Genomic DNA, 27,887 nt, shown 5'->3' on the forward strand with positions numbered 1-27,887 from the left:
ATTTTGTTTTCTTTTTTTATTTGAGGTGAGAGTCTCACTATGTTGCCCACGCTGGTCTCCAACTCTCCCTGTGTCCTGCCTCAGCCTCCTGAGTAGCTGGGATTACAGTTGCACACCACCATGCCTGGTCAGCATCAATTATTATTATTTTTGGACTGGGGATTGAACCCAGGGGTCTTAAATAAACTGGTGGCCTTAAACGATCCTCCCACTTCAGCCTCCCAAGTAGTTGGGACTACTAAAAATTGGGCATGTGCTACCACACTCAGCATTTTTTTTTTTTTTTTTTTTTAATTTTGATTCAAAGGAAAAGAGGATGTGAGAATGGACAGATGTGGGAATGACCTGGAAGTGTTTCTGGAATTTTAAGATGCGAGAATAAAAATTGTGATTTTGCAACTCAAGTAAATTTGGTATAGATGCATGTTTTTACACACCTATACATTTACATATTTCATCAGTTCCTTGAAAATTCCAGGTAATCCAGAAGACATCACTGTGGGAGACAATTCTCCTAGGGTCTCCTGTTCCTCATGTGTTAGGAGCAAGGCAACGAGACCATTTTATTTATTTTATATTTCTAACAATTATTAAGCACCTATTATTTTTTAATTTTCCCATTAGTTATACATGACAGCAGAATGCATTTCAACTCATTGTACACAAATGGAGCACAACTTTTTCTGTGGTTATACATGATGCAGAGTCACACCATTGATGCAGTCATACATGTACATAGGGTAATGAGGTCTGTCTCATTCCACCATCCTTCCCACTCCACACCCCCTCCCCTCCCCTCACTCCCCTCTGCCCAATCCAAAATTCCTCCATTCTTCCCCTGCACATGGATCAGCATCCACATATCAGAGAAAACATTTGGCCTTTGGTTTTTGGGGATTAGCTTATTTTCCAGACCATTTTAAAGGCTATTTTAAGAGGAGTAGCCTTGTAAGGTAGAGATGTTGCCACCATCCAGAGCAAAGGTCAGGTTTGTTTCACAGAACAATAAAGGTTGGGCTGATAAGAGTTCTTGTCTAGCATGCATGAGATCCTGGATTCCATCCCAAGCCCCACACACACAAATAAAACAGAACAATAAAGATGATGTCTCATTCCAATACAAGGTTCAGTCTATTAAGAATTTGAGTCAGGCACATGATGGCTCACACCTGTAATCCCAGTGACTTGGGAGGCTGAGGCTGGAAAATTTCAAGCCTGAGGCTAGCCTCAGCAACTTACTAAGGCCCTGTCTCAATAAGGACTGGAAATGTAGCTGAGTGGTAAAGCACCCTTGGGTTCAGTTTCCAGTACTACAAAAATAAATAAAAATATAAAGGATTTTAGTTGCTATTTGTCAAGCAGGACATCCTAACATACATGGCAAATAATTGTGAAGGGAAAAAAAAAATAATTGTGAAGGGACACAGCCTTCTGTATCCATGGGTTCAATATTCACAGATTTAATCAACCCAGATAGAAAATATTCTTTTCAAAAGTTACATCGAAGTATATGTGTACTTTGTACTTAGCTCTACAATGGCTCCAGGCTGTACTAAGTACTACATTGGGAATCTGCAGCCTGGGCAAAATAGTGAGACCCTGTCTCTTAAAAAAGACAAACAGCTGAGCACAGTGGCACACCCCTGTAATACCAGCGGCTTGGGAGGCTGAGGCAGGAGGATCATGAATTCAAAGCCAGCCTCGGTAACATTGAGGTGCTAAGCAACTCAGTGAGACCCTGTTTCTAAATACAAAATAAGGCTGAGGATATGGTTTAGGGGTTGAGTGCTCCTGAGTTCAATCTCTGGTACCCCGGCCCCCCCCCCAAAAAAAAGACAAACAATTGGGTGTGGTGGTGCATGCTCATGATCCTAGTGCCTCAAGAGATTGAGGCAAGAGGATCTCAAATTCCAGGCCAGTCTCAGCAACTTGGTCAGACACTAAGCAACTTAGTGAAACCATGTCCAAAACAAAAAGGATTGGGAATATAGCTCAGTGGTTGAATCCCCAGTATTAAAACAAACAAAAAAACCATAGGGTGCAGTGGTGCTTGCCTGTAATTCTAGTTTATAATCCCAGCTATGCAGAAGGCTGAGGCAGAAGGATGGCAAGTTCAATGACAGCCTGAGCAATGTCGTCTAGAATGCATCTCAGTGGTACAGCACCACTGGGTTCAGTTTCCAGCACTGAAAACAAAAACAAAGTTCTAGTCAGATAAAAAACCAGCAAAATGAAATGTTTAGTCTTCTCATAATATAAAACGGGATTTTAATGAGCGAGATCGTCTTTGATTGCTTTGAGGTTTTTGACATTGTACAGTTTTAGAAAATGGGTTATATAGGAAAAATAGATCAGGTGCTCTGGACCTGCAACTAATCCCAGGTACTCTGGAGGCTGAGGCAGGAGGATTGAAAGTTCAAGACTGCCTGAGCAATTTACAAGCACCCTGTGTCAGAAAACAAATAATTAAAAGGACTGGGGACCTATTTCAGAGGTAGTACTTACATAGTGTGTGTGATACCCTCAATTCAATGCTCATTATTAGGGGGGGTGGGAAGAGCAACCCCACGATGTTTAGGGCAATGTGAATAAATAGTATTTTTAGGGAAGAAAGTCCTGTTTTACTTAAGTTGTTTATTTGTTTGAGTGCTATGGATTGTTGAACCCAAGGCTCCATGCATGTTAGGCAAGTGCTTCACCACAATATATCCCCAGCCATATTGATTTGAATTTAAAAGTAATTTTGATTAAATTTCAGTATGTCTTTATCTAGAAACTTAAGTACTAAATGTAATACCTAGAAAAAAATCTTATATTATTCTTTTTAAAAATATATATTTTTAGATTGTAGATGGACACAATACCTTTACTTTGTTTATTAAATTTTTTTATGTGGTGCTAGGGATCTAACCCAGTGCCTTGCCTGTGCTAGGCAAGTGCTCTGTCACTGAACCACAACCCCAGCTCCCTACAATATTCTTTTTAATATACTAAGTGTAATATGGAATAAGGCATAGAAAAGCAGTCATGAATTGGAAAACCTAAATAAAATTTGTGCTTAATAGCACAGATAGTTGTGTGGTGGCACACAACTGTAATCCCAGCAGTTTGGGAGGCTGAGACAGGTAGATCATGAGTTCAAAGCCAGCCTCAGCAAAAGTAGAGGTGCTAAGCAAGTCAGTGAGACCTGTCTCTAAATAAAATACAAACTAGGGTTTGGGATATGGCTCAGTGGTTGAGTATCCCTGAGTTCAATCCCCAGTTCAAAAAAAAAAAAAAAAATTACCATTAAATAAATAAAGGGAAAATGAAAGAATTGGGAAGAGGAATGAGCTGGAGCTTGGGCAGAGTCAGGGAAGTGAAAAAATTATACAAGTTTGGTCAATATAAAAGAAATTAGAGCCAGGTGCGGTGGAGTAATGACATAATGCCAGTGACTTGAGAGACTGAGGCAGGAGGACTGCAAGTTTGAGGTTAGCCTCAGTAATTTGGCCAGGCCCTAAGTAACTTAATGTGACCCTGTCTCAAAATGAAAAATTTAGATAGAGGGGTGGGTAGCAACCAAGCCATTGATGAGGGGGCATGCAAATTGTGCTTCACTTACAGTGTTTATCAGGGCATTTAATAAAATATAAGGCTGGTATTTATTTGAAGTTATACAGTGTGACTTTACATCTCTTGGAATAGAAAATAGATTCTGTTGAATATTATAGAGGCTGTACATGTTTTCTTTTGTGTTTGAATTCTTTACAGTTTTTTGGTTTGGTCTTATTTTGTTCCCACCCCACCTCCATATCCAGGATTGAACTTGGGCACTCAACCACTGAGCCACATTCCCAGCCTTAATTTGTATTTTTTTAGAGATAGGGTCTCACTGAATTGCTTAGCACCTTGCTGTTGCTGAGGCTGGCTTTGAACTTCTGATTCTCCTGCTTCAGCCTCCAGAGCCACTAGGATTGCAGGCATGTGCCACTGCACTCTGCTAATTCTTTGCACTTTTTCACATTTAGTACAACAAAGTTGAAGGGTGGGGGTGCTGGAGATATGGCTCAGTGTTTGAACACCCCTGGTTTAATCCCAGGTACCAAAAATACAAAAGAAAAGAAAGATATAAGATCAGCCGTTTCTACTAGCTAGCAATTACAGAAGTTAGGATTCTCTCCTTCTACAGAGTCCTGATGATTACATTTCAAAAGAATGGCTTTCAGGGTTTTGTAGTTGGTTGGTTGTTCTGCTGTACTGGAGATTGGAACCCAGGACCTCCTGCACGCTGGGCAAAAATTAGCACTATGGGGCTGGGGATGTGGCTCAAGCAGCAGTGCGCTCACCTGGCATGCGTGCAGCCCGGGTTCGATCCTCAGCACCACATACAAACAAAGATGTTGTGTCGGCCGAAAACTAAAAAAAAAAATAAATAAATATTAAAAATTCTCTCTCTCTCTCTCTTAAAAAAAAAAAAAAAAATAGCACTATGCTGTATCCCCAGCCCTCTGTCTTTTTCTTTCTTTTAATTTTGAGACAGAGTCTCCCTAGATTGCCTACATTAGTCATCAATTTGTCATCCTCCTGCCTCAGCTTTTGGAGTAGCTGGGATTAGAGGCATGCAGCACCATATGGGCCTGGCTTTCAAGTTCTTGAGAATGACACCTGTAGGTTGTAGTGTATGTCTACATAGTCATCCCTAGGTATCCAGGAATTGGTTTGGGGGATTGTGGACTTGTTTTAGGAACCCCTGAAGATACTGAAATGCATAATTTGCACATGTCCCTCATGAAGAATGAAGTGAACCAGCAAGGCACAGTGGCACCTGTCCATAATCCCACAGACTGGGGAGGCTGAGGCAGGAGAGTCGCAAGTTTGATGGCAGATTTGGCAATTTAGTGAGACAGTGTCTCAAAATAAGAAGGGTTACAATGGAGCTCACTGGTAAAAGTGCTCCTGGGTTCAATCTCAGTACCAAAAAGAAAAAAAAAAAAAAAAAAGGCAGGCCAGACCTGATGATGCATGCCTGTAATCCCAGCAAGTGGTGAGACTGAAGAGGGAGGATCCCAAGTTCAAGGCCAGTCTCAGCCATTTGGGGAGATCCTGTCTCAAATACAAATAAAAATAAATAAATAGGGGCTTTGGCTGGGTCTCAGGGGTAGCGCACTTACCTGTTGAGCGCACTTACCTGGTTAGTGATGAGGCACTGGGTTTGGCTCTCAGCACCACATATAAATAAATAAATTAAATAAAGGTCTATCAACAATTAAAAAAATATTTATAAATAAATAAATAAATAAAACGATGTAGTGAAAAAATAATAAAATTGCATATAATCTATTTACATCCTTTGTGTACTTTAAATCATATTATTATTATTATTATTATTATTAGGTACTGAAGATTGAACCCAGGGGTGCTTTACTACTGAGCTACAACCCTGTCCCAGTGAACAAGTGTTGGTGTTACTGCTGCTTACCAGTGACAAGCCCTTCCTTCCCCAAATGCTGAAGTATAACACCAGAGAAGCGCGCCCAGGCAAGTGTAGCGTGAAAAGTGGAAGCTTTGTTAAAGGATAGCAGAAAAGACTTCCTCCAAGAGGAAGAAGGGGACCGGAAAGGTGGAATCCGTGGAAGGGCGAGGTCTTCCCTTTTTTCCATATCTAAGGTCTTCTTTTAGTCTTCCCACATCCCTGTGCTTTGTTTCCCTCTATCCTGCAGTGATAGAATGCCGTGGGAAGCCAAAAGGTGGAAAACTGGTAGAATGCTGGGGCAGGGAGGTGTAATCTGGGCAGGAAGGGCCTGGGGTGGTTTGATTAGTACTTCTTTGTTTGCCAAGAGCTACTTCATTAACAGTTCTTTAGGATGGGTTCCAGGCCTTGGGGACATTAACATTTCAATTTCCCCAGGTGCTGTTCTAGTTTCCCAGACTGCATTCTTGATAATGGTCTCCATTTTTTTATCTTACTGGATATTAGACCCAATTTAACTAACTACACTAGCTACCTATCTTTAAATCTGGCTTCATTTGTACATGTTTTATATTACAGATGAGAAAAACAAAATTCAAGGGGGCCACATGTAACTTGTCTAGGATACCCGAGTTAATAAATAGCAGAGCACAACTGAAATATTTAGAATCTGAAAAAAATTACTAGTAATGTCTGAGTGAGACATAGGTTTGAGAATTGTTAATGCATTGACAGTAGTGTATCTAGGGGAATATGTGCACTGTGAAAAAGACAACCAGAATATACCCTCTGCAGTTCTCTGATAACAGATGCTTACCATCTATCTCCACTTATTTCTTCTTTTTCAGAAGGTATTAACATTTATTAATTGGCTGGTGTGGTGGTGCATGCCTGTAATCCCAGTGATTCAGGAGGCTGAGGCAGGATGATTGCAGGTTAAAAGCCAACCTCAGCAACTTAGTGAAACTGTAAACAACCTAGTGAGATCCTGTCTCAAAAAATAAAAAGGGGGGCTGGGGTTGTGGCTCAATGACAGAGTGCTTGCCTGGCATGTGTGAGACACTGGGTTTGAGTCTCATCACTGCATGTAAATAAATGAATAAAATAAATGTTCATCCACATCTAAAAAATTTTTTTAAATATATAAATATATATTTTTTAGTTGTAGTTGGACACAATACCTTTATTTATTTTTATGTGGTGCTCAGGATTGAACCCAGGGCCTCGCACATGCTAGGCGAGCCCTCTACCACTGAACCACAACCCCAGCCCCCTAAAAAAATATTTAAAAAATAAAATAAAAAGAGGCTGGGAACGTGGCTCAGCATAAAGCATCTCTGAGTTCAAGTCCTGATACCAAAAAAAAAAAAAAAAAGAGAGAGAGAGAGAGAGAGAGAGAGAGAGAAATTGCTTTGTGTGTCTGTGTGTGTGTATGTATGTGTTTTGAGATGGCTGTGTAGGGTGGTCTCAAAGTTTTGTGCTCAAGCCTGGTGCTGAGGTGCATGCCTGTAATCCCAGTGATTCTGGAGGCTGAGGCAAGAGGATCTTGAGTTCAAATTCAGTCTCAGCAATTTTTCTTAAAAATTTTTGTAGCTGCAGATGGACAGAATGTCTTTGTTTATTTTTATATAATGTTCAGGATTGAATCCAGTGCCTCACACACGCTAGACAAATGCTCTGCCACTGAGATACAGCCTCAGTCCCCAGTCTCAGCAATTTAGCGAGGTCCAAAAGTACCTTGGTGAGACCTTGTCTCTAAATAAATATAAAAAAGGACTGAGGATGTGGTTCACTGGTTAAGCACCACTGGGTCCAAACCCTAGTAACAAACAAAAACAAGACAAAAAATTGGTGTGCTCAATTGATCTTCATACCTCAGCCTCCAGAGTACCGGGGATTATAGGTGTGCACCACCATGCCTGTATTTTTTGGTACTAGGGATTGAACCTAGGGGTGCTTTACCACTGAGCCACATCCCCAGCCCTTTTTATTTTAAAATTTGAGACCGGGTCTCCCTGAATTTTTTAGGATCTTGCTAAATTGATAAGGCTGGCCTAGAACTGACAAGTCTTCTGCTTTAGCCTACTAGTCCCTGAGATAACAGGGGTGTGCCACAATGCCCAGGCCCCCTAGCTGTTTATAGTTCATAAAAACAAAAACAATTTCGTCCTTTTGGGGGGGGGTACCAGGAATTGAACCCAGGGGCATTTAACCACTGAGCCACATCCGCAGTCCTTTTTTATATTTTATTTAGAGACAGGGTCTCAGTGAGTTTGAAAAACTAGCCTCTATCTCAGAGCAAAGCCTGTCCAAGAAGGGTGCCTGACCTTTGTCCTTGGAAAGACCCACAGAGCACTCCTAGGCATATTCCCACCCTGCTAAGTGGTTTATCTACAAATAACAGGAGAGATCTGCTGGGCCAGGTGTCTCTGACTCAGTCAGGCTAGGTGGAGATCCATAGCAACCCCCTAGCAGCCACCAATCAGCATGAGACAGGGAAATACCTGGGATGCCAGATGACCCTCCCAGTAGTTTATGGTGGTTGATAACTTGTTGGGAAACCACGTAGTTCAGCAGTACTCCCCTCTTGGCTTAAACCAATCAGTTCAAATGAATCCCCCTCTTGTACTGACCAATCACCCTTCCCCAACTTGTACTCGCCAGTGAATGAGCTAATCATGTTTTAGAGTTGTTATTTGATTTTCCCACGGTGTGTGATGATTTGCTAAGAGATGCTATGATGTATGTGGGGGTCCCTGCCTTCTCCAAAGAATGTATAAAACTGCTGCAAACCCTGGGCTCGGGGGCCTCTCAGCGTCACCAGTTGCTGTGTGCATGCGGAGGACCGAGCTAGCTTGCAATAAACACCTCTTTGCTGCTTACATCGATCTTGGTCTCTGGTGGTCTTTTGGGGGTCCCGAATTCGAGCATAACAAGTTGATTTGGGTCTGGCTAAATTGCTGAGACTGATTTTGAACTCAGGAACCCTGAGTCACTGGGATTAAAGGTGTAAGCCACCACACTGGGCTCACTTTCACTCTTCAGACTGGAAACCTCCCCCTGTTTTGCATTAAAACCCCCAAGGGAAAAATTCCTGTAGTTCTGGTCACTGATCTTTCTCTTTATCCACAGGGTGTGGGCTGAAACTAAAATATATTAGTTAATAGGTGGGAGGCTGCAAAATTGAGACAGAATTACCTATCCTCAGAGGTGTAAAATTAACTACCAAAAAAAAAAAAAAAAAGAAAAAAAGAAATTGGTTGGGGCATGGTGGGGCATGACTGTAATCCCTGTGACTCTGGAGGCTAAGGCTGGAGGATCAGGAGCTAAAAGCCAGTCTCAGTAATTTTAGCCAGCCCTTTGGAATTTAGGGAGATCCTGTCTCAAAAAAAGAGAAACCTTGGGATGTAAGTCTGTAGTAAAGCACTCCTGAGTTCAAAACCCAGGACCAAAAAGAAGCTATCATGGATCTTGGAGGTGTGGCTTGGTGGGAGAGCACTTATCTAGAGTATAAAACCTTGGTTTCAGAGTCCCCAGGGACTGGGGGAGGAAGCAAAAAAAAAAAAAAAAAAAGTAAATAACCACCAAATTTACCATACTTGGTTATTAGCAGGAAGACTCCAAAACTCTTAGGTCAAGACTAAGTATACTTAAGCTGGGTGGTGGCAAGGCCCTGGATAGGATCCCTAATACTAACCCCCCTTCAAAAAAAAGACAAGGACATTTAAGTATTTGACAAGGGAAAACCTCCCCCTGCTTCTCTCCCCTGCCCCTCCCACTGCCTGGGTCTATCCTGGGTGGACTCCTCCCCGCAGCTCCTTCTGTATAAATGGGAGTTTCAGATCCAGTGGACAGCTTCTTACAGGACCACAGGACGGGGAAACAGTCCTTCTCGGCCTTCTACTCCAGGTAAGCAGTGAGCTGGGACAATATGGGTGCTGGAGGCTGGAGCATAGTAAGAAAGACCCATGATCCCCAGCTCTGTGCCAGGAGGGAGACTCACCTCTCCAGAGAATCAACTGCATCAAGCTATTTACTTTTTGGTGCTGGGAACTGAATCCATGTCCTCATGCAGGGTAGGCCAGTGCTCCACCTCTGAGCCACATGGCCAGACCTAGCCGGGGCTACTCAAAATACTGTGCCCTCTGTTAAGGTTCAAGTTACCTAGATAGATGCTTGCCACTGATAAGTTAACCCACGGTCTACCCTGTTGGATGAAGACAGAAAAGGAGAAGACTGATATCTGTGTAAAAATACCCCCAGAGATGCTGGCCTGAAGGCGTGTAGAATCCTCTTCCAATATGTGCCAGGGAAGGGATGGTTTGTATTTAGAGGTAGGGGGAATGGAGGGATTGGAACCGTTTGGGACCCTGATATTGTTAGGGATCTGGGGGCCTATGGGTTGAGCCAGGGAAGCCACCGGAGCCATTGGGTGCCGATCCCTGTAACTTCACCAGAAAGAATTCAAGGGACACAGCAAAAAGTAAGCACAAATTTAATAGAGAGTGAAAGGAGAGAGTTCTGTACAGCATACGGACTGCACGGAGAGGAGCCTGTAGTGCTCACAGGGCTGGAGTTTTTAAGGAAACTGAGTCCTTTGTAATTGCCTTGGTTTCCCCGTCTCCTTTGTTGGTTTTTACCCTTTGGATAGCCCTCAGAAACTTCCTATGTGAAAGCCTGGATCTTCTGTTTCCCAGGTGGTTGGGACATAGTTGCAAGAGATGATGTTGGCATTTATCTGAAAACCCCAGTGCCCCTTGACGGGTTATCATTAGCTGTAGCTGGGGGTCTTGATGTACGAGACCCCCTACTTTTCGGATACTTTCTTAAAGTCCTCAGGATTTTAAGTAATAATTCCCTCATGGGATTAAAGTCCTCTGTAGCTGAGGAAGGTTAGACATTCCAGATCTCACTTCCCAATGCTTGCCTATTTAGATACGGTTCTCCACAGTTTCAGTTTTATGGCCCCTTGGATTCTTCTTGGTACACTCACCTGTTCGTAACTATAACTAACCTACCTCACAATAAACCTGGCACTTAGACTCTTTTTAGGGTTTTTTTGTTTGTTTGGTACCTAGGATTGAACCCCGGTGCGCTTAAAACCACTGAGCCACATCTCTACCCTTTTTATTTTTTGAGACAGGGCCTTGCTAAATTACTGAGGCTGGCTTTAAACTTGTGATCCTCCTACCTGGGCCTGTTGGACCCCTGGGATTACAGTCCCCTGCCACCACAACTGGCAAATTTAACTACATTTTACAAAGTGAACATGTCTGATACTGAGACTAGAAATTGGATTAGGAGCCAGACATGGCACATGTCTGTAATCCAAGTGACTGAGGCAGGATCACAAGGTCAAGGTCAGTCTCAGCAATTTAGGGAGACCCTAAGTAATTTAGGAAGCCCCTGTCTCGAAATAAAAAAGGCTGAGAATGTGGCTCAAAAGTGGAGTGCCTTGTTCTATCCCCAGAACGCCCCCCCCCACCACCAAAAAAAGGAAAAAAAAAGAAAGAAAATTTGGATTCTGAGGCCCAGGAAAGTGTGAGATCTAAAGGAAGAGGAGGTAAGAGAGGAAACTGACAGGGCCTGCTGTATGCGGGCTTCCTGGGGTCAGCAGGGACAAACGCACCTTGCTCTGTTAAAGTTACTGTGTTTGAGTAGGAAGTGCTTCCTCAGGCCCTTCTGGAGAAGTTAGTTAGATAATAGGCAATCAGCCCTGCACGGTGGTGCGCTGCTGTAATTCCAGCAGCTCAGGAGACTGAAGTGGGAGGATTGCAAGTTCAAGGCCAGCCTCAGCAACTTATCAAGGCCCTAAGCAATTTAGTGAGACCCTGTGTCAAAATAAAATGTAAAAAAGGCTAAGGTAAAAGTGCTCGGTACAAAAAAAAAAAAAAAAGAAAGAAAGAAAGGGGGGGGGAAAACCCGGCAACCTATGTGCCACTTTTTTTTCTTTTTTTCCTTGTGCTGGGGATCAAACCCAGGACCAGAGACCAGCTAAGCAAGCACCCTGCCATGGAGCTACAGCCCCAGCCCTGCCTGCCTTTTCCATACCACAGCGTATTGTGTGTATCTTTCTGTATCAGTTTGATTGTCACCATCTTTTCTTAAAATTTTGCTTGCTATTGTCTAGTATAGAATGTGTATTCTGTGAATAGAATGAAGTTTATTTAGCCAATGATGACAAAAGACCTTGATTTTTTTTTTTTTTAATTGCACAATTTTTTTTCTTTATTTTTCTTAAACCCACGCCTGATACAAAGGCTGGCTGCTGAAGAATGGAAACCTGTTTCTTCCTCGTGCCTCAAACTAAGCATTGAATTTATCTGACAAGGCGAATAAGGTCTCTTTAATAATTAATGGTACACACATGAAAATCCTTTATGATGCATAAGTATTTTGTTACACAGGGGACAAAAATACTTTCACGTTGTGGTTGATTTTAAGGTTTGGAAAGAACAAGGAGCGGTTGGTGGGGGCAGGGCACCCTGTGGAGAGGTCAGCAAGATGGGCAGAGGAGAGGGCTTTCTTATAATTATTGGTCCATCTGAGAAGGAAGCAGAGGACCGATTTGACAAGACAAGGCAAATGTCCTGTGGTGGTTGCTGAGCCTGGAAGTGTGTGAGGTGCACGGATCCTCGGGGGAGAAGTGGCCACAGGGCTCAGGCCTCTCTGAAGCCTGGTGGGTGTAGTGGCCTGGTGTGGAGAGAGGGACCTGGCACCATAAGCTGGGACCTGTTGCTATGGAGACTGTGAGAACAAACTCTAGACTCACATATACACAAGTTTAAGTGCCTTAATTCATGCCAGAAAACATGCAAAATTAAATGCCTCATTTTCTTGATGGGGGGAGTTAAGAAGCATGCTTGAGTGGGAGGTCAGGTCAGGTCTTACTGCGTGTCTCAGCAAGAAGGCCCTCAAATCCTCCAGGGAGGCCTTAGAGAAGGGCTTGGGGTGGAACAAGCCTGAGGAAGAGGGAAAGGCACAGGAAGCAGTTCACTGAGTCAGGCTCAAGATTCGCAGTCTCCAGAGAAGCAGCAGCTCTGCGCAGGCTGCACACAGGGGGCGGTGGAAGCTCAGGGCCCTATTGTGGCCCCACCACCTAGTACCACCTAGTTCCAGAACCAACTTCCTGGCGACCACAACTGAAGAATCAACAGAACTGGCCTACTTCCATCCTTGCTGGGTGCCATCAGAGGAGGGATACCAGCGCACCTCCTCCTCCAGGGTTGTGCCAGAACCTCCTCCTCCAGGGTTGTGCTTCAGGTTGCTCATGGTGAAGGGGAAGGGCGCCGCCTGCCTTGGACAGGATGTCTTTTTTTTTTTTTTTTTGTAGTGGTGCTGGGGATTGAACCCATGGCCCTGTGCCCATGTGAGGCCTGCACTCTACCAACTGAGCCCTATCCCCAGCCTCTAGACATTGCTTCTTGACATGTTTCTTTTTGGTAATGGGAATTGAATTCAAGGGAAGATCTACCACTGAGCTACATTCTTTCTCATTTTTGAGACTCACTGAGTTCCTGAGGCTTGTCTCAAACTTGCAATTTTCCTTCCTTGGCCTTCAGAGTTGTTGGGATTACAGGAGTGTGCCATCTTGCCTAAAATACTGAAAATAAGTTTTCCCAGGATTTATTTGTATTTGTGCGATTTCTATTTATTTATTTATTGGTACTGGGGATTGAACTCAGGGGCACTCAACCACTGAGCCACATCCCCAGCCCTGTTTTGTATTCTATTCAGAGACAGGTTCTCACCGAGTTACTTAGTGCCTTGATTTTGCAGAGGCTGGCTTTGAACTCTCATCCTCCCCCTGCCTCAGCCTCTGGAGCCTCTGGGATTTCAAGAATGCACCACTGTGCCTGGCAATTTGTATGTTTTAAATACTATCCACCTTCTGGGTTTCACTTCACAAGTAAATAAGTCTTCCGTTGAATACATTCAACTATAGAGAAGCAAAGATGAAAAACATAAACAAGCTGTAGTAGATGTGAATTTGGAGTCATCAGAAAAGCTTATTTTAAAATCCAAAATTGCCGGGTGGGATAGTGCATGCCTGTGATCCTAGCGGCTCGGAAGTCTGAGGCAGGAGGATCATGGGTTCAAAGCCAGCCTCAGCAATTTAGTGAAGCCATAAGCAACTCAGTGAGACCCTGACTATAAATAAAATATAAAAAAGGGCTGAGGATGTGACTTAGTGGTGAAGTGCCCCTCGGCTCAATCTCCAGTACAAAAAAAAAAAAAAAAAACCCAAACTGATAAGGTCTTTCTATAAATTATTTATATAGATAGAGGGTTGAACTCAGGGCATCTCTACCCAATCTAAGGTGACACAATTGTTTTTTTTTTTTCTCTCACATCATCATACATGTATTTTGTGTAATGATGAGGGTTCCCTTCCATCTTCAATGCAATTCCATTTCTCCTTCTCTTTCCCTCTCACCTCTCTTCCCTATCTAGAGGTTATCTTCTACTCATGCTCTTTCTCCCTACCCCGTTCTGAGTCACCCCCCTTGCATTAGAGAAGACATTTAGCATTTGTTTTTTGGGGATTGGCTAACTTCACTTAGCATAATCTTCTCTAATGCCATCCATTTCCCTGCAAATGCCATGATCTTGCTATTTTTTAGTGCTGAGTAATATTCCATTGTGTATTAATGCCACATTATTTTTATCCATTCTTCCATTGAAGGGCATTTAGGTTGGTTCTACAGTCTAGCTATTGTGAATTGTGCTGCTATGAACATTGATGTGGCTGTGTCCCTGTAGTATACTGTTTTAAGGTCTTTGGGGTATATTCCAAAAAGAGGAATAGCTGGGTCAAATGGTGGTTCCATTCCCAGCTTTCTAAGCAATCTCCATACTGCTTTCCAAATTGGCTGCACCAATTTGCAGTCCCACCAGCAATATATGAGTGTACCTTTTTCCCCACATCATCCTCGCCAGCACTTGTTGTTTGACTTTATAATAGCTGCCATTCTGACTGGAGTGAGATGGTATTTTAGAGTAGTTTTAATTTGCATTTCTCTGGTTGCTAGAGATGATGAGCATTTTTTCATGTAGTTGTTGATTGATTATATTTCCTCTTCTGAGAAGTGTCTGTTCAGGTCCTTGACCCATTTGTTGATTGGGTTATTTGTTTTTTGAGTTCTTTATATACCCTAGAGATTAGAGCTGTGTTAGGGGTAAAAATTTGTTCCCAGGATGTAGGCTCCCTATTCACCTCACATTATTTCTCTTGCTGAGAAAAAACTTTTCAGTTTGAATTCCTCCCATTTGTTGATTCTTGGTTTTAATTCTTGTGCTATAGGTGTCTTATTAAGGAACTTGGGGCCTAGTCCCACGTGATGGAGATTAGGGCCAACTTTTTCTTCTATTAGGCGCAGAGTCTCTGGTTTGATTCCTAGATCCTTGATCCATTTTGAGTTAACTTTTGTGCATGGTGAGAGAAAGGGATTCAATTTCATTTTGTTGCATATGGATTTCCAGTTCTCCCAGCACCATTTGTTGAAGATGCTAACCTTTCTCCATTGCATGCTTTTAGCACCTTTGTCTAATATAAGGTAGTTGTAATTTTGTGGGTTGATCTCTGTCCTCTACCATTGGTCCACCAGCCTGTTTTGGTGCCAGTACCATGCTGTTTTTGTTACTATTGCTCTGCAGTATAGTTTAAGATCTGGTGTAGTGGTACCAACCTGTTTCACTCTTCCTGCTTAGAATTGTTTTAGCTATTCTGGGTCTCTTATTTTTCCAGATGAATTTCATAATTGCTTTTTCTATTTCTGTGAGGAATGCCATTGGGATTTTGATTGTGATTGCATTGAATCTGTAAAGTGCTTTTGATAATATGGCCATTTTTATTTATTTATTTATTTATTTAGTTGAGACAGGGTCTTGCTAAGTTGCTGAGGGTCTCCCTGAATTGCTAAGGATGGCCTTGTATTTGTTTTCCTCCTCCCACAGCCTCCCAAGTAGCTGGGATTTCAGGCATGTACTACTATAGCCCTCTGAATTTTTGGAAGGCAATAGTGAGATCCTTATTTACCTGATTTCCAGAGTGTGGGCTACTATGGATATGTAGTTCTAGGATAGATTACCAGCTTACAAAGTGTGAAGCAGGAAGCCTTAGGTTCAATTCCCAGAACCCTCCCTCCCTGCAAAAACCCCCACAAGTTTGGGGTATAAAGTTCTCCAGGTTGCAGAGCGAGGTACCCAAGCCTGCATTCTAGCTCAAGTGTGGTCCGTCTGGGGCTTGTGTCCTTTCCACAGCTCCAGCTGGGGTGACTGGTAGTACAGGTGCCACGGAGATTGGTGCCCAGTGGGCATAAAAATAGGAATGGAGATGAAGAACTAGGGATTTGTGAGGACCATCTGTGTTCTGCCAGAACATGGTAGTGGGTGAAACCACCCAAGGAAACAAACAAGTTGCTGTTGTTCTTTTTTGCTTAAGTGAAATTTCTTCTCCTGTACAGCAACTCTGAGCTGCCAAAGGCTGGAAGAGCAGCTGTGATTGGCTGCAGGCCGCTGGAAGAGACTTCCTGTTGCATCTGGAATTCAAGGGTCTGCTAGGACTTCAGGGGCTGTGAGAACCAGGGGGCTCAAGTGAGACCATCTGGCTGGAGTACACCCACAAAGCCAATCCTAAAGAAAGCCCACCCCAGTGCAGACTTTCAGCCAGTCCAATGGAGATGTCAGCAGTCCTCGCAAGACTTCAGGAAGAAGTCAAGTGCCCCATCTGCCTGGATAACCTCAAAGACCCAATCACCATCGACTGTGGGCACAACTTCTGTCGCTCCTGCATCCAGCAGTCCCAGGCAGATCTGCAAGACGGCTTCCGTTGTCCTGTCTGTCGTCATCAGTGTGATGAAGGGCACTATAAGATCAACACCCAGCTGGGAAGGATGATTGAAACTGCCAAGCTCCTCCACCTCAGCAGGAGGAAGAGGAAGAGGCAGGGCAAGATGGGCTTGTGTGAGAAACACGAAGAGGTCCTGAGCCTTTTTTGTGAGGAGGACCTGGAGCTGTTGTGTTCCCTATGCGCTGGGCCCCCAGACCACCAGGGCCACTACCTGAGGCCCATCAAGGAGGCTGCTTCTTATCACAGGGGAATGCTGGAAAATTACATTGAGCCCCTGAAGAGGCAAGTGGCAGATGTTCAACAATTAATAAGCATTCAAGGCAATAAATGCCTTGAGCTGAGAGCGCAGGTGGAACACCAGAAACAGAGATTATCCTTTGAATTTGAACAACTGAACCAATTTTTAGAGCAAGGAAAACAGGCAGCTCTAGCAAGGTTAGTTGAAGAAGAGAAGGACACTGAACGGAAACTCAGTGAAAACATCACAGCATTTTCAAACTACGCTTCCACACTCAAAGGTTTACTCAGCAGGGTCACAGAGCACAATGTGTTGTCTGAGGTGGAATTGCTGTCACAGATGAAGCATTTCTACCAGAAGTCTGACAATGAGGTCAGCCCACCAATCTTTTCAATTCACTTAAGGAGGGAAGCTTACAATTTTCCTCCGCAGTATTCTGCTCTGCAGAAAATAATTAGAGAGTTCAAAGCAGATATATTTCTAGACCCTGAAACAGCCCACCCTAACCTGATTGTCTCTGGGGATAAAAAATGTGTCCGACACACAAAGAGAAAACAAAACGTCCCTGATCTTCCATCTAGGTTTACAGTCAACCCGGTTGTCCTGGGTTTTCCAGCTTTCTATTCTGGGAGGCATTTCTGGGAGGTGGAAGTGGGAGACAGATCCGAGTGGGCTATTGGCGTCTGCAAAGCCTCTCTGGCCACCAAGGCAAGGCGACCATCGGTCCAGCAGGGATGCTGGAAGCTTCAGCAACTGAATGATGGCTATGAAGCTCCAGGAGCTGTTCCAGACCCTCTGCTGTTAGAGGTGAGAGCCAGATGCCTTGGCATTTTCCTGGACTGTGAGCTGGGTGAGATCTCCTTCTACAATATGCCTGAGAAATCTCTCATCTGTACTTTCACAGACACTTTCACTGAACCTCTGCGTCCTTATTTCTTTATAGGACCTGGTTCAAAACCTCTCAGAATCTGTTAAGGGAAAAAATTGTGAATGAAAAAGCCCCCCCCCCCCCCCCCCCCCGCCCCCAATAGGCTGAACCATTTTAACAAAATTCTGGGGGGGTTTTGTTTGGTGCTAGAGATTGAATTTTTTTGTACCCTGTTGATAATGTACACTTTTTTTGCTTTTATGTATCAGTTAAATTTAATGTTAAGGAAAAGAAACCTCTAGTTCTTGCTGGTATGTAAGAAGGTTGTTGGTCATTATGTTGTAGTTTAGTACCAGGGATTGAACCAGGGAGGCTTAATCACTAAGCTACATAATTATATGTAATAGTAGAATTCATTGTGACCAACTCAGAACCGAAGGTGGAATGTTCTCTCTGATATGCAGATGCTGAATCACAATGGGGTGGGAGATGTTCACCTGTTTGGACAAGGGGGAGTGGGGGGGGAAGGGAGGGGGGATGGGAATGGGAAACACAGGAGAACGAATCAGACAACCCTTTCCTATGTTCATATATGAATACGGACGGGGCCAGTGTAACTCCACATCATGTACAACCACAAAAATGGGAAGTTATACTCCACGTATGTATAAAATGTTAAAATAAACAGGAATTGTAACATTCATATACATCTGTTCATACATAATTGGTCAACTTTATTCCTTGACACCCTTTTCCTTTCCACCTCCCTCCCCTGCTTCCTTTACTCCACTGGTCTCCCTTCTACTTTTATGAGATCCCCAATCCCCTTTCCCATGATCCTTTACTTTGGAGTCCGGCTTATTTCACTTCACATGATGCTCTCAAGTTCCACTGGCTCTTGAGGGCCGTGAGGGCTGCAGCTATTCTCTAGGTTCCCACAATGCCCTGCCTGCCTGGTCCAGCCTCAGATCCTGCGGGTCTCCAATCCCCTGGTAGTCCTTGGCTGGGTCAGCGGCCTTCTCACAGGATTCTCCCTTTTCTTGTGTATGGCTGGGTCCTTTTGGGTGACCAGCAGGGCACAGCAACAGGTGCTACTGATCTTAATCCTACGCTTTTTGCTGACCCAGATGACTCGGCTTCCTCTGCAGTCACTGTCCTCTTGTGTGCACTTCTTTCCTTCTTTACCAAGTGATAAGAGTGTGGGGCATTTGGGGGGACTAAGTCTATTTTCATAACAGCTCATTTTTCTGCAAGGTCTGCATTTTTCTTCTTGGAAGTCTTTCTTCATTCTTCATCTGTACTTCCCAACTCCTTTGTGACAAGATGCTAATGCAATTATGATTCCTTTTACAGATTGCCATTCCCAATAACGTGAAGCTAAAACTTTGGTTTTTAGAGGTCTCAGTCCAGACATGGTCAGCTTTATTGCTTTGGTCTCAAGGTGAGGCAGAACATCATAGCAGAAGAGTGTGGTGAAGGAAAGCAGCTCAGAGCATGGCCATAGGGAAGGAGAGCTCCGGTTAACTTTTTTTGTGTGTGGGGGGGTGATTGAACCCAGGGATGCTTAACCACTGAGCCACATTCCCAGCTTTTATATTTTATTTAGACAGGATCTTACTCAGTTACTTAGCACCTCCCTAAGTTTCTGAGGCTGGCTTTGAACTATCCTCCTGCCTCAGCCTCTTGAGCCTCTGGGATTACAGTTGTGTGGCATCAGGCCTGGCTGCTTCAGTTAATTCTTTAGAAATTTTCCAGATATATTGCCATCCATGTGTATGATATTTATTTATCTTGCACCTTCATTGATAAGTTGAATTGATAGGCACTTTAAGATAACAGTAAATAACAGTGATCATAAAAATTTGTCATCCCTTTTCTAGGAAAAGTATCATTTCTACCTTTTTTCAGTGCCAGGGATCAAACCTGGGGTCTTGTGCTTGCTAGACAAGCACCATTCCACTGAGTTCAGTATTGTTTTGTGAGACAGGGTTTTGCTAAATTGCTCCAGATGGGCTTGAACTTGTAATCTTCCTGCCCCAGCTTCTCAAGTAGCTGGAACAGGTATGTGCTACCACATCTGGCTTTACATTACCTTTTTTTTTTTTTTGGTGGGGAAGGGGGATACTGGGAATTAAACTCAGGGACACTCTGAGGACCACTGAGCCACATCCCCAGCCCTATTTTGATTTAAAGAAGTTTTTCAGGCTGGCCTAAAAATTGGGACCCTGTTGCCTCACTCAGGCTTCCGAGGATGCTGGGATTACAGGTGGGCACCACTGTGCTGGCTATTTTGTGTCATAAATTTGCACTTCTAAAAATGACCTTAAAAGTGATCCCTCAATTTAGGACTTCATAAACAGAAAGTCCTAGGCTGGATTATCTTATAGGTATGCTTTAAGTTTGTGTGAAGTTATTTTCTACTGTAAAACAAACAAAAAAACCCCACTGAGGTTAGTAACATTAAGCAGAAAATTGAGTGCTTATTTTGTGCCAGACACTGTTGTAGGTTTGAGGGAGACAGTCATGAGTCCCAAATGGAGCTTACCCTGTAGTCAGGGGACAAAGTACCTTACACAGTATGGTAGGTGGTAGGTAAATAGAAAACAGGCAAGGGAGAGGGAAGGGGCCCATGTGGGGATGGACGTGGCGATCAGAGATGAGCTCCTTAACAAGGTGGTATTGGAACAAAGATTTGAAAGAGATAAAAGATACATGGCAGTTGGCCATTTCAGGTCCAGGCAACAAGTGCAAAAGTTCTGATCTGTGAATGTGCATGGCAATCCACAAAGTAACAAAAGCTGAGAAAGCAGAGGGTGAAGCAGAAAAGGGAGTGGGGGTATGAGGTAGAGCAGACTTCCCAGGGCCCTGTCACTGTTGGGGCTTTGGTTTTTACTGAGAAAGACTCTTAGCATGACAATGTACGGTTAGAAGAATCTCAGGCTGGGTATGGTGGCACCTGCTTGTTATCCTAGCAACTTGGAAGGTTGAGGCAGGAGGCCATTTTCAGCAATTTAGCGAGGCTCTTAGTAATTCCATGAGACCCTGCCTCAAAGTAAACAAACAAACAAAAAAAAAACAAGAGATGTAGCTCAGCAGTTACCCCCACACTAAAAGATTTGGCTGCTGTATTAAAACAAATATTTGTATGTTGGTGTTTGGCGGGAAAGTAATTAGAATCAGATAAAAACATTAAAAAACTCAATCCAGCTAGGCATGGTGGTGCAAACCTACAACCTCAGCAATTGCAGGGGCCATGGCAGGAGGGTTAAAGATTTGAAGCCGGCCTCACCAACTTAGCAAGACCTTGCCTTGAAATAAAAAATAAAAAGGGATGTGGATGTATCCTCAATGGTAGAGTGCCCTTGGGTTCACTGGGGGGAAAAAAAATTCAATATCTGGAGCATAGTTGTAGCTCAGTGGTACAGTGCTTAGTGCTGGCTGGGCAAGGACCTGGGTTTGATCCCCAGGATCACACACACTATTTCAAGAACTTACAAGATCAGAGTTTTGTCTTAATGATTTATAAAAGTATCTCTGACCAGACTCTGAGATCATGAAAATATCTCCACTAGATAGCCCTGTTAAAAGGATAGCCCTTTGGGGCTAGGGCTGAGCGATAGCATGCTTGCTTCGATTCTCAGCACCACATACAAATAAATAAAAATAAAAGTCCATCAACAACTGGAAAAAAAAAAAAAAAAAAAGGACCTTTCCTGTAACTCCTGGGGAAGGAGGACAGGCAATTCATTTCCAGTTGATCTTCTGAATTATCCAAGGCATAGTTCTCAACATGAGTGCTCCAAGTAGTTTGAACCTACCAAAACCAAAAGTTGGTTGTCTATTGTCTTCACCTCCATTCTTCCTCCATCATCCACTCTCCACCATCCTGCACCAGTAAAGTGCAGATTCAAGACAGGAATGTTTTCTGTCTCAATGACCCTGGTTTTACCAGCACCTAGAACACTCAGCACTGTTGGCTCTCAGCTAAATGTTAACACTGAACATGGAACAGACATATTAAGTTACTAAGGGTTAATGGAGATATTTTCCAGGCTGAGACAACCAGGGGGATTCTATGGGAATCCTCATCACTAGGATGCCGTCAAACATTCTACAATGCACAGGACAGGCTCCCAAAACAAAGATCCAACCCAAATGCCAGTAGATGCTACAGTTGAGACAGCTTGCCTTAGGGGAAACTGGGGGAAAAGACAAAAGCACTGATTCAGACAAGACTTTTTATTTAGGGGCTGGGGCTGTGGCTCAAGCGGTAGTGTGCTCGCCTGGCATGCGTGCGGCCCGGGTTCGATCCTCAGCACCACATACCAACAAAGATGTTGTATCTGCCGAGAACTAAAAATAAATAGAGACTTTTTATTTATTGGGGGAGGGTACTGGGGATTGAATTTAGGGATGCTTTACCACTATCCATCCCCAGTACGCGCGCCCCCCCCCCCTTAAAAAAAAAAAAAGGTAGCTTATCTTACATAAAAGTACAAATCCTGGAGCTCTGCTCTGGGTAGGTTGGATCCCAACCATGAAAGGTGTTTGGAACTATCTGTCCACTGGTCTAGATTTGGGTAACAGACTTCTGTCAGGAGCCATGACTGGGTCAGAAGGTACCAGGAAGATCAATGCCAGCCACACCCTCTCAGTCAAGGCATTCTGGGAAGAGAGACCTATCTGGGCTGGTGGGATCATGTTTTCTAGGTAAGGTGTTCTATGCCATAGGGAATGGAGGCCCAAAGAGGACTGAATCCCCAAGATGTATCTGTTGTAAGGCTGAGGCTCCCTTCATAAACGCACCACGGGGCACCAGCCACAGGGGCACCAGCAGGCTCGTGCAGATCGTGGTACTGGTCATCTGCATTTCCAGAACTTGGTGGACCAACATTTGCAGCAGTTATGGGTAAGGGGATCTCCTCCTCCTTCAGGATCCAAGCCTCCTGAGTTTACCTCCCCAGGCTTAAAAAAAATAAAAAAATAAATATATATATATATGTGTGTGTGTGTGTGTGTGTATACACACATACACACATATACATACAGTTTTAAGACAGTCTCACCAAGCTGCAGACTGGCCTTGAGCTTGTAAATGCCCCCATTCAGCTTCCCCACTGATGGGATTATAGGTGAGTGCCCAGCTCAGTAAAGATTTTGGTTTAAGTGTTTGAAAGAAGAAAGAGTCTGTGGTGGCTCTCACATGACATCACATCCCATGTGGCTTTAGGAAGTCTTTTGTGTGAACTTTATCACCAGTGCTGGGGGAAGAATAAATTAGGCTTCAGTATCTGAAGAGCAAAAAGCAATAGAATTCCAACAAATTAGAACACATTTTCAACAAACATATACCCACCTATAGTTCTAGCACTCGGAAGGCTGAGGCAGGAGGATCTCAAGTTCAAGGCCAGCCAGGGCAACTTAAAAAGGGCCTGTCTCAGAACAAAATAAGGAAGGACTGGGGATGTACCTCAGTGGTTTTACAGTGCTTACCTAGTATGCATAAGGCCCAGGGTTCAATCTTTAGGGCTGCCAAAACAATGATTATAACATTATAATATATTATCGCCCAAGATAATAATATGACAATAATCATTATGCAATAATCATATAATTATATATAAATAATGATTATATAATAATCATTATTCTGGGAGAATATTAAGCAGAAGACTTTAATACACATCATAGAAGATTTATAAAAGGCCAAAGAATCTGGCAAAAATCATCAGTTTCATTAGTGTTCGAAGAAATGCAATTTGAAACAACATTTCATCCAATGGGCAGGGATTACAGAATGACAACAGTCACAATTGATTAGGGTAGGAAAAAAACAGCAGTTCAAATAGGTATAAATACTTGGTAGAATTTCAAATCATTGCTTTTCTTTATATTTTTCAATGTCTCCATTAAAAAATAACAAGATTTTAACTTTATAATATGTCATGATGCTATTGTCATTTGGATCACACATGTACATCTTTATATTTACATATACACATATATAATCACAATTAAATGTTCTTATACCTGCCCTTGTTCAGGGCTATATCTTTTTGCTACCATCTTTCCTCCATTTCAAATACAATCAGATCCCCCTAAAAGTGACATCGTTTCCTTGATTGAAATCTTTCGGTGGATCCTATTATCAATATAATAAGTGCAAGCTCCTCAGCATATGCTCAAGGCCTCCAAGATCTGAAGACCCTCCGTTTCAAGTTCTATACAACGCATTCTATACAATGTGCTTGTGGTATTTTGTAGCTATCTGCTTTGCTTCTTTACTGATTAGTTTGCCAGGAATTCCTAAAACCTACCACCCAAGTGTATCTTCTGACTCAGTGTTCCTATAGTTATCTTTTCTTCAGTACCAGACACTGAATTTAGGAGGTTCTACCACTGAGCTTCATTACCCAGCCTGTTTTGAGACAAGGTGTCAAGAAGTCGCTGAGACTGGCCTCCAACTTGTGATTCTCCTGCCTCAGCCTGCCCGGTAGCTGAGATTACAGGCCTGTGCCACTGTACCCAGCTGTGCACTTATATCCAGGGCTTCTGCAATTCTTGCAATAGAAGAGCCTAGAAATCATTACCTTCTTTAGAATGTAAACTGCAAGCCAGGTTTTAATTTTTTGTATCCACAATGCTAGCACAAAACTAGTCCGATGAATAGAATCCCTAACATTTATATTGTTTTGTCCATTTTCCCATTCTGCTATTACTGAGACTTACTTTCATTTATTGTTTGAAATGTTCCTGAGTTTAGAAAAGTGTTAGTGATTATACAGATATCATATCAGACCCGAACATCCCAACTTTATCATACCTTTCCCTGTAAACCCATGTTCATCAAGTACATCTCAGAAACTGAATATATCCAAGCTGCATTTTAAAATAAATATTATATCTTTAAAATTACCGATGGGAGCTAGGCATAGTGACATGCACCTGTAATCCCAGCAATTTAGGAGACCGAGATAGAAGGTAACAAGCTCAAGCCTTGCCTGGGTGACAATGAGACCCTGCCCCAAAATAGTAAATAAAAAAGGCTGGGAATGTGTTCAGTGGGGTACACCATTGCCCCCCTCCCCCCATACTGAGGATGGAACCTGGGGTGCTTTACCATTGAGCTACATACCCAGTCCTTTTTATTTATTTTGAGAAAGGGTCTCACTAAGTTGTCTGGCCTTTAGCTTGTGATCCTCCTGCCTCAGGTGTCTGAATTTCTGGGATTATGGGTGTGTTGCCAAGCCTGGCTCAAAACCACTGGTGTTTTAAGGAAAACAACTAGATGCAAAGGTTATAGGCTCTTCCAAAATGTAGAAACAATTTTCCAGAGAAAGCAATAGCTTTGAGACACCTATTAAAAAGAAAAGAAAGGAAGAGGGAGGGAACTTAAAATTTTTTTTTTTTTAATTTTAAGCACCCAGGGGTGCTTAACCATTGAGCAACATTCCCAGCCCTTTTTATATTTTATTTAAAACAGGGTCTCATTGAGTTGCTCAGGACTCTTAAGTTGCTGAGGCTAGCTTTGAATTCACAATCCTTCTGCTTCAGCATCCTGAGCTGCTAGGATTACAGGCGTGGGCCATCACACCCGGCTGAGAATTTAGAATCTAAATTTTAAAATACAATTTGGCTTCAGTTTGTGAATGTCACTATTTTGAGGATTCAACTGTATTTACCTGCAGGTGACACATAATCATACTTATCTTAGAAAAATTTTAGATGCCCCAGCCATGGCTGTATCTAAAGGAAACAGTATCTGCTCTCCATATGTAACAGATCCAATGAATACATTCCTCGTCTATCTGGTCATCCAAAACATTCCTATAAAGCTATGGATAGCTGTCAAGTCACAGTATTCATCTACTGACTCACATAATCACTGCATAATCACAAGTATCTCCTCCCCCCATACTGAGCCTTCAACAACAACAAAAAAAGGCAGCATGTAGAGGTACTGAAAGCAAATTGATAAATTAAAGGGGTGCGCTAGGAAGAATGGAGAAATAATTCCATTTACTCACAAAATACTTTTTATATCAAGAACTAGGTATGTTTAGTATCTGTATAGAAACTGATATGACATTTTATTCCCATCACAATTTTTACATATAATCCAAGTCTAAATAAAGTGCCTTTTTTCTATTTATACAGATTTAAAATCATAGAAGGTTCCATTTCTATACTGAAATTAATGACCCAATGAAAGGATAATTAGTACAGAAATACATGGCAACTTCTTGAAGAAGAGCAAAAATAAAGTGAAAGACATAAATCCTTTAAATTTTTCAGCTTTTGCCAATGGAAGGTACTACCAAGGTAACAGGTATTGCTGGTTGGGCTCACACTGGTCCAGGTAATTTTCCTATCTTGTTTCAGGAGAACAGAACAATGTAGAATTTGTATTGTTGATCACCCAGTGAGGCCTTGGTCCTACAGTGAAGAAATTCTCTATAAAAGCTGTGTGGGGGCTGGGGGTGCAGCTCAGTGGTAGAGGGCTTGCCTGGGGGGATGAAAAAAGAGTATGTGACGTCAGCTGTTATTCAATATCACATGAGCATATAAAATACACAATAAGGGTCTGTAGAGAAAAAACATTAACCATAAGAAATAATGACTCCTTTCGTCAGCTTAAGAGTTGGAAGAACTTGTGGGGTGTGGTGGTGCACACCTGTAATACCAGTGCCTTAGGAGGCTAAGGCAGGAGGATTACAAGTTTAAGGCCAGCCTCAGCAACTTCATAACACCCTGTCTCAAAATTTAAAATAAAATAAGACTGGGGACATAGCCTATTGGTAAAGTACCCGAGTTTAATCCCCACTACTTTCCCACTCCACAAAAGAAAGAACTTATTTAAAACCCCTGTTTAAAATAAATTATGTCAGTTTTACTTTATAAATAGCCATATTATCACAGGGCTTTTTGGGGGGACAGTGGGGGTGTTGCTGTGGATTGAACCAGGGGCTTGTGCATGCTAAACACATGTCCTACTGCTGAGCTACATCCCCAGCTATTAGAGGGATCTAATATCATGTAGAAAAACTATTGGCCATGGGATAATTGAACTGTACCTTTGATCCTAGGAAAAACCAAGAAGTTCAATTATTTAAAAATGTACAAAACAGACATTCTTCTCAAGTTAGCAAAGTACTTCTACAAAGTACCTTTCAAATGATCCATAAGCCCCATCTACTAAACAGCCACACAGGTGAGAACCAAGTTCAAGTTTCCAACACACGCTACACAATGTTCTTCAGCAAGGGCTGTGGTTCCCTAGGGCAGCAGGACAGGTCATCCTTCAGTCTGAGGTTGCTCTGAACTCTTCAGCCATGATCATGCCTGTGAGCCTCTCATGTCCTACTTGGCTGAGAGGCTAGGTCTGAGCAAGTGAGTGCCAACAGTCGCTTACTCAACAGGGCATTGTGTCGCTTCAAGTACACTATTATGTCTCCTTGCTTTTCAACAATTTCTTCTAGGCTTGAAATAGTCCTGCAAAAAAAAAAAAAAAAAAAAAAAAAATCAAGATATAAAGGAGTTACATGTATTTATCAATATCATCTGTTTACTGTAAATTAATCCTCACCTTGTAGAATTAGAGAAGTCTACCAAAAAACACCCATAAAAATGTTTTTCAATTAAGGAAGGAGTAACCCACAGTATCAAAAGCTTTGAGTGAAAGTTGAGCATGATGGCGCATGTCTATAATCCCAGTGGCTCGAGAGGCTGAGGCAGGAGGATCACAAAAGTTCAAAGCCAGCCTCAGTAACAGCGAGGCACTGAGCAACTCAGTGAGACCCTGTCTCTAAATAAAACAAAATAGGATAGAGATGTGGTTCAGTGGTTGAGTGCCCCAGAGTTCAATCTCCAGTACCCAAAACAAAACAAAACAAAACAAAAAAACTGGGATGTACTCAATGGATAAGTACCCCTAGGTTACAAAAAACAAACTTCCAGTGAACCAGGCATAGTGTCAAACACTTGTAATCCCAGCTACTCAGGAGGCTGAGCCAAGAGGATCACAAGTTCGAGATCTGCCTAGATAATTCAGTCAAACCCTATCTCAAAAGAAAAAAATATTTTTTCAAATAAAAAATAATGGAAAAGAAAAGACCTCTGAGAAGTTGATACATGGTTAATCTCACTTTTACATCACACATATTTGGTAAATCTACATATGTTAATTTAGACTTGGTTTGACCACAACTGAAAACAAATTAAACATAATTAAAATGGTATAAATGCTTAATCAAGCCTCAAATGGTTTCTAGGGAAAGCAACTTTTAATTCTTTAAGTTTTAATTTCTCACCTAAACCTTACCTTAATCCTGTTTCCGAGGTAATATTGCTGTGGTAAGCATAGATTTTTTCTTCTTCAAGTACATCAGGCTGTGGTTTGGCTCTATTAAATTCTCTAATTTTCACTAAAAGAATAAAGTCATTATTAGTCAAAAGTTCCTATTTACATTTATTCAAA

The 27,887-nt window shown here is 42.5% G+C and overlaps 2 protein-coding genes across 4 annotated transcripts in view; one reads left to right on the forward strand and one right to left on the reverse strand.

Moving 5' to 3' along the window:
* The first annotated feature begins 16,128 nt into the window (after window positions 1–16,128).
* On the forward strand, window positions 16,129–17,517 carry LOC143398174 (tripartite motif-containing protein 75-like). The gene has a single exon (XM_076855255.1). It carries the CDS (start codon window positions 16,129–16,131, stop codon window positions 17,515–17,517), a length of 1,389 nt encoding a protein of 462 aa, XP_076711370.1.
* Window positions 17,518–23,069: 5,552 nt separating this feature from the next.
* Window positions 23,070–27,887, reverse strand: part of Tmem192 (transmembrane protein 192) — a 33,657-nt gene continuing 28,839 nt past the window's right edge. For 2 of the 3 annotated variants that reach the window (XM_076852340.1, XM_076852339.1), the window contains exons 5-6: window positions 27,732–27,834; window positions 23,070–26,902 (exon numbers count right to left, since the gene is read on the reverse strand). In XM_076852340.1, the coding sequence (XP_076708455.1) occupies window positions 26,764–26,902; window positions 27,732–27,834 (242 nt within the window). In that variant the 3' untranslated portion in view covers window positions 23,070–26,763. The remainder of the gene's footprint in view (window positions 26,903–27,731; window positions 27,835–27,887) is intronic. The other variant, XR_013091105.1, reaches the window with a different exon arrangement.

The sequence above is a fragment of the Callospermophilus lateralis genome, chromosome 4 (genome assembly GCF_048772815.1).
Source record: "Callospermophilus lateralis isolate mCalLat2 chromosome 4, mCalLat2.hap1, whole genome shotgun sequence".
NCBI classification, from domain to species: Eukaryota; Metazoa; Chordata; class Mammalia; order Rodentia; family Sciuridae; genus Callospermophilus; species Callospermophilus lateralis.

Bases quoted from the DNA above. Each gene is read 5' to 3' on its own strand.
- LOC143398174 (XM_076855255.1), top strand. From the start codon at position 16,129: ATGGAGATGTCAGCAGTCCTCGCAAGACTTCAGGAAGAAGTCAAGTGC.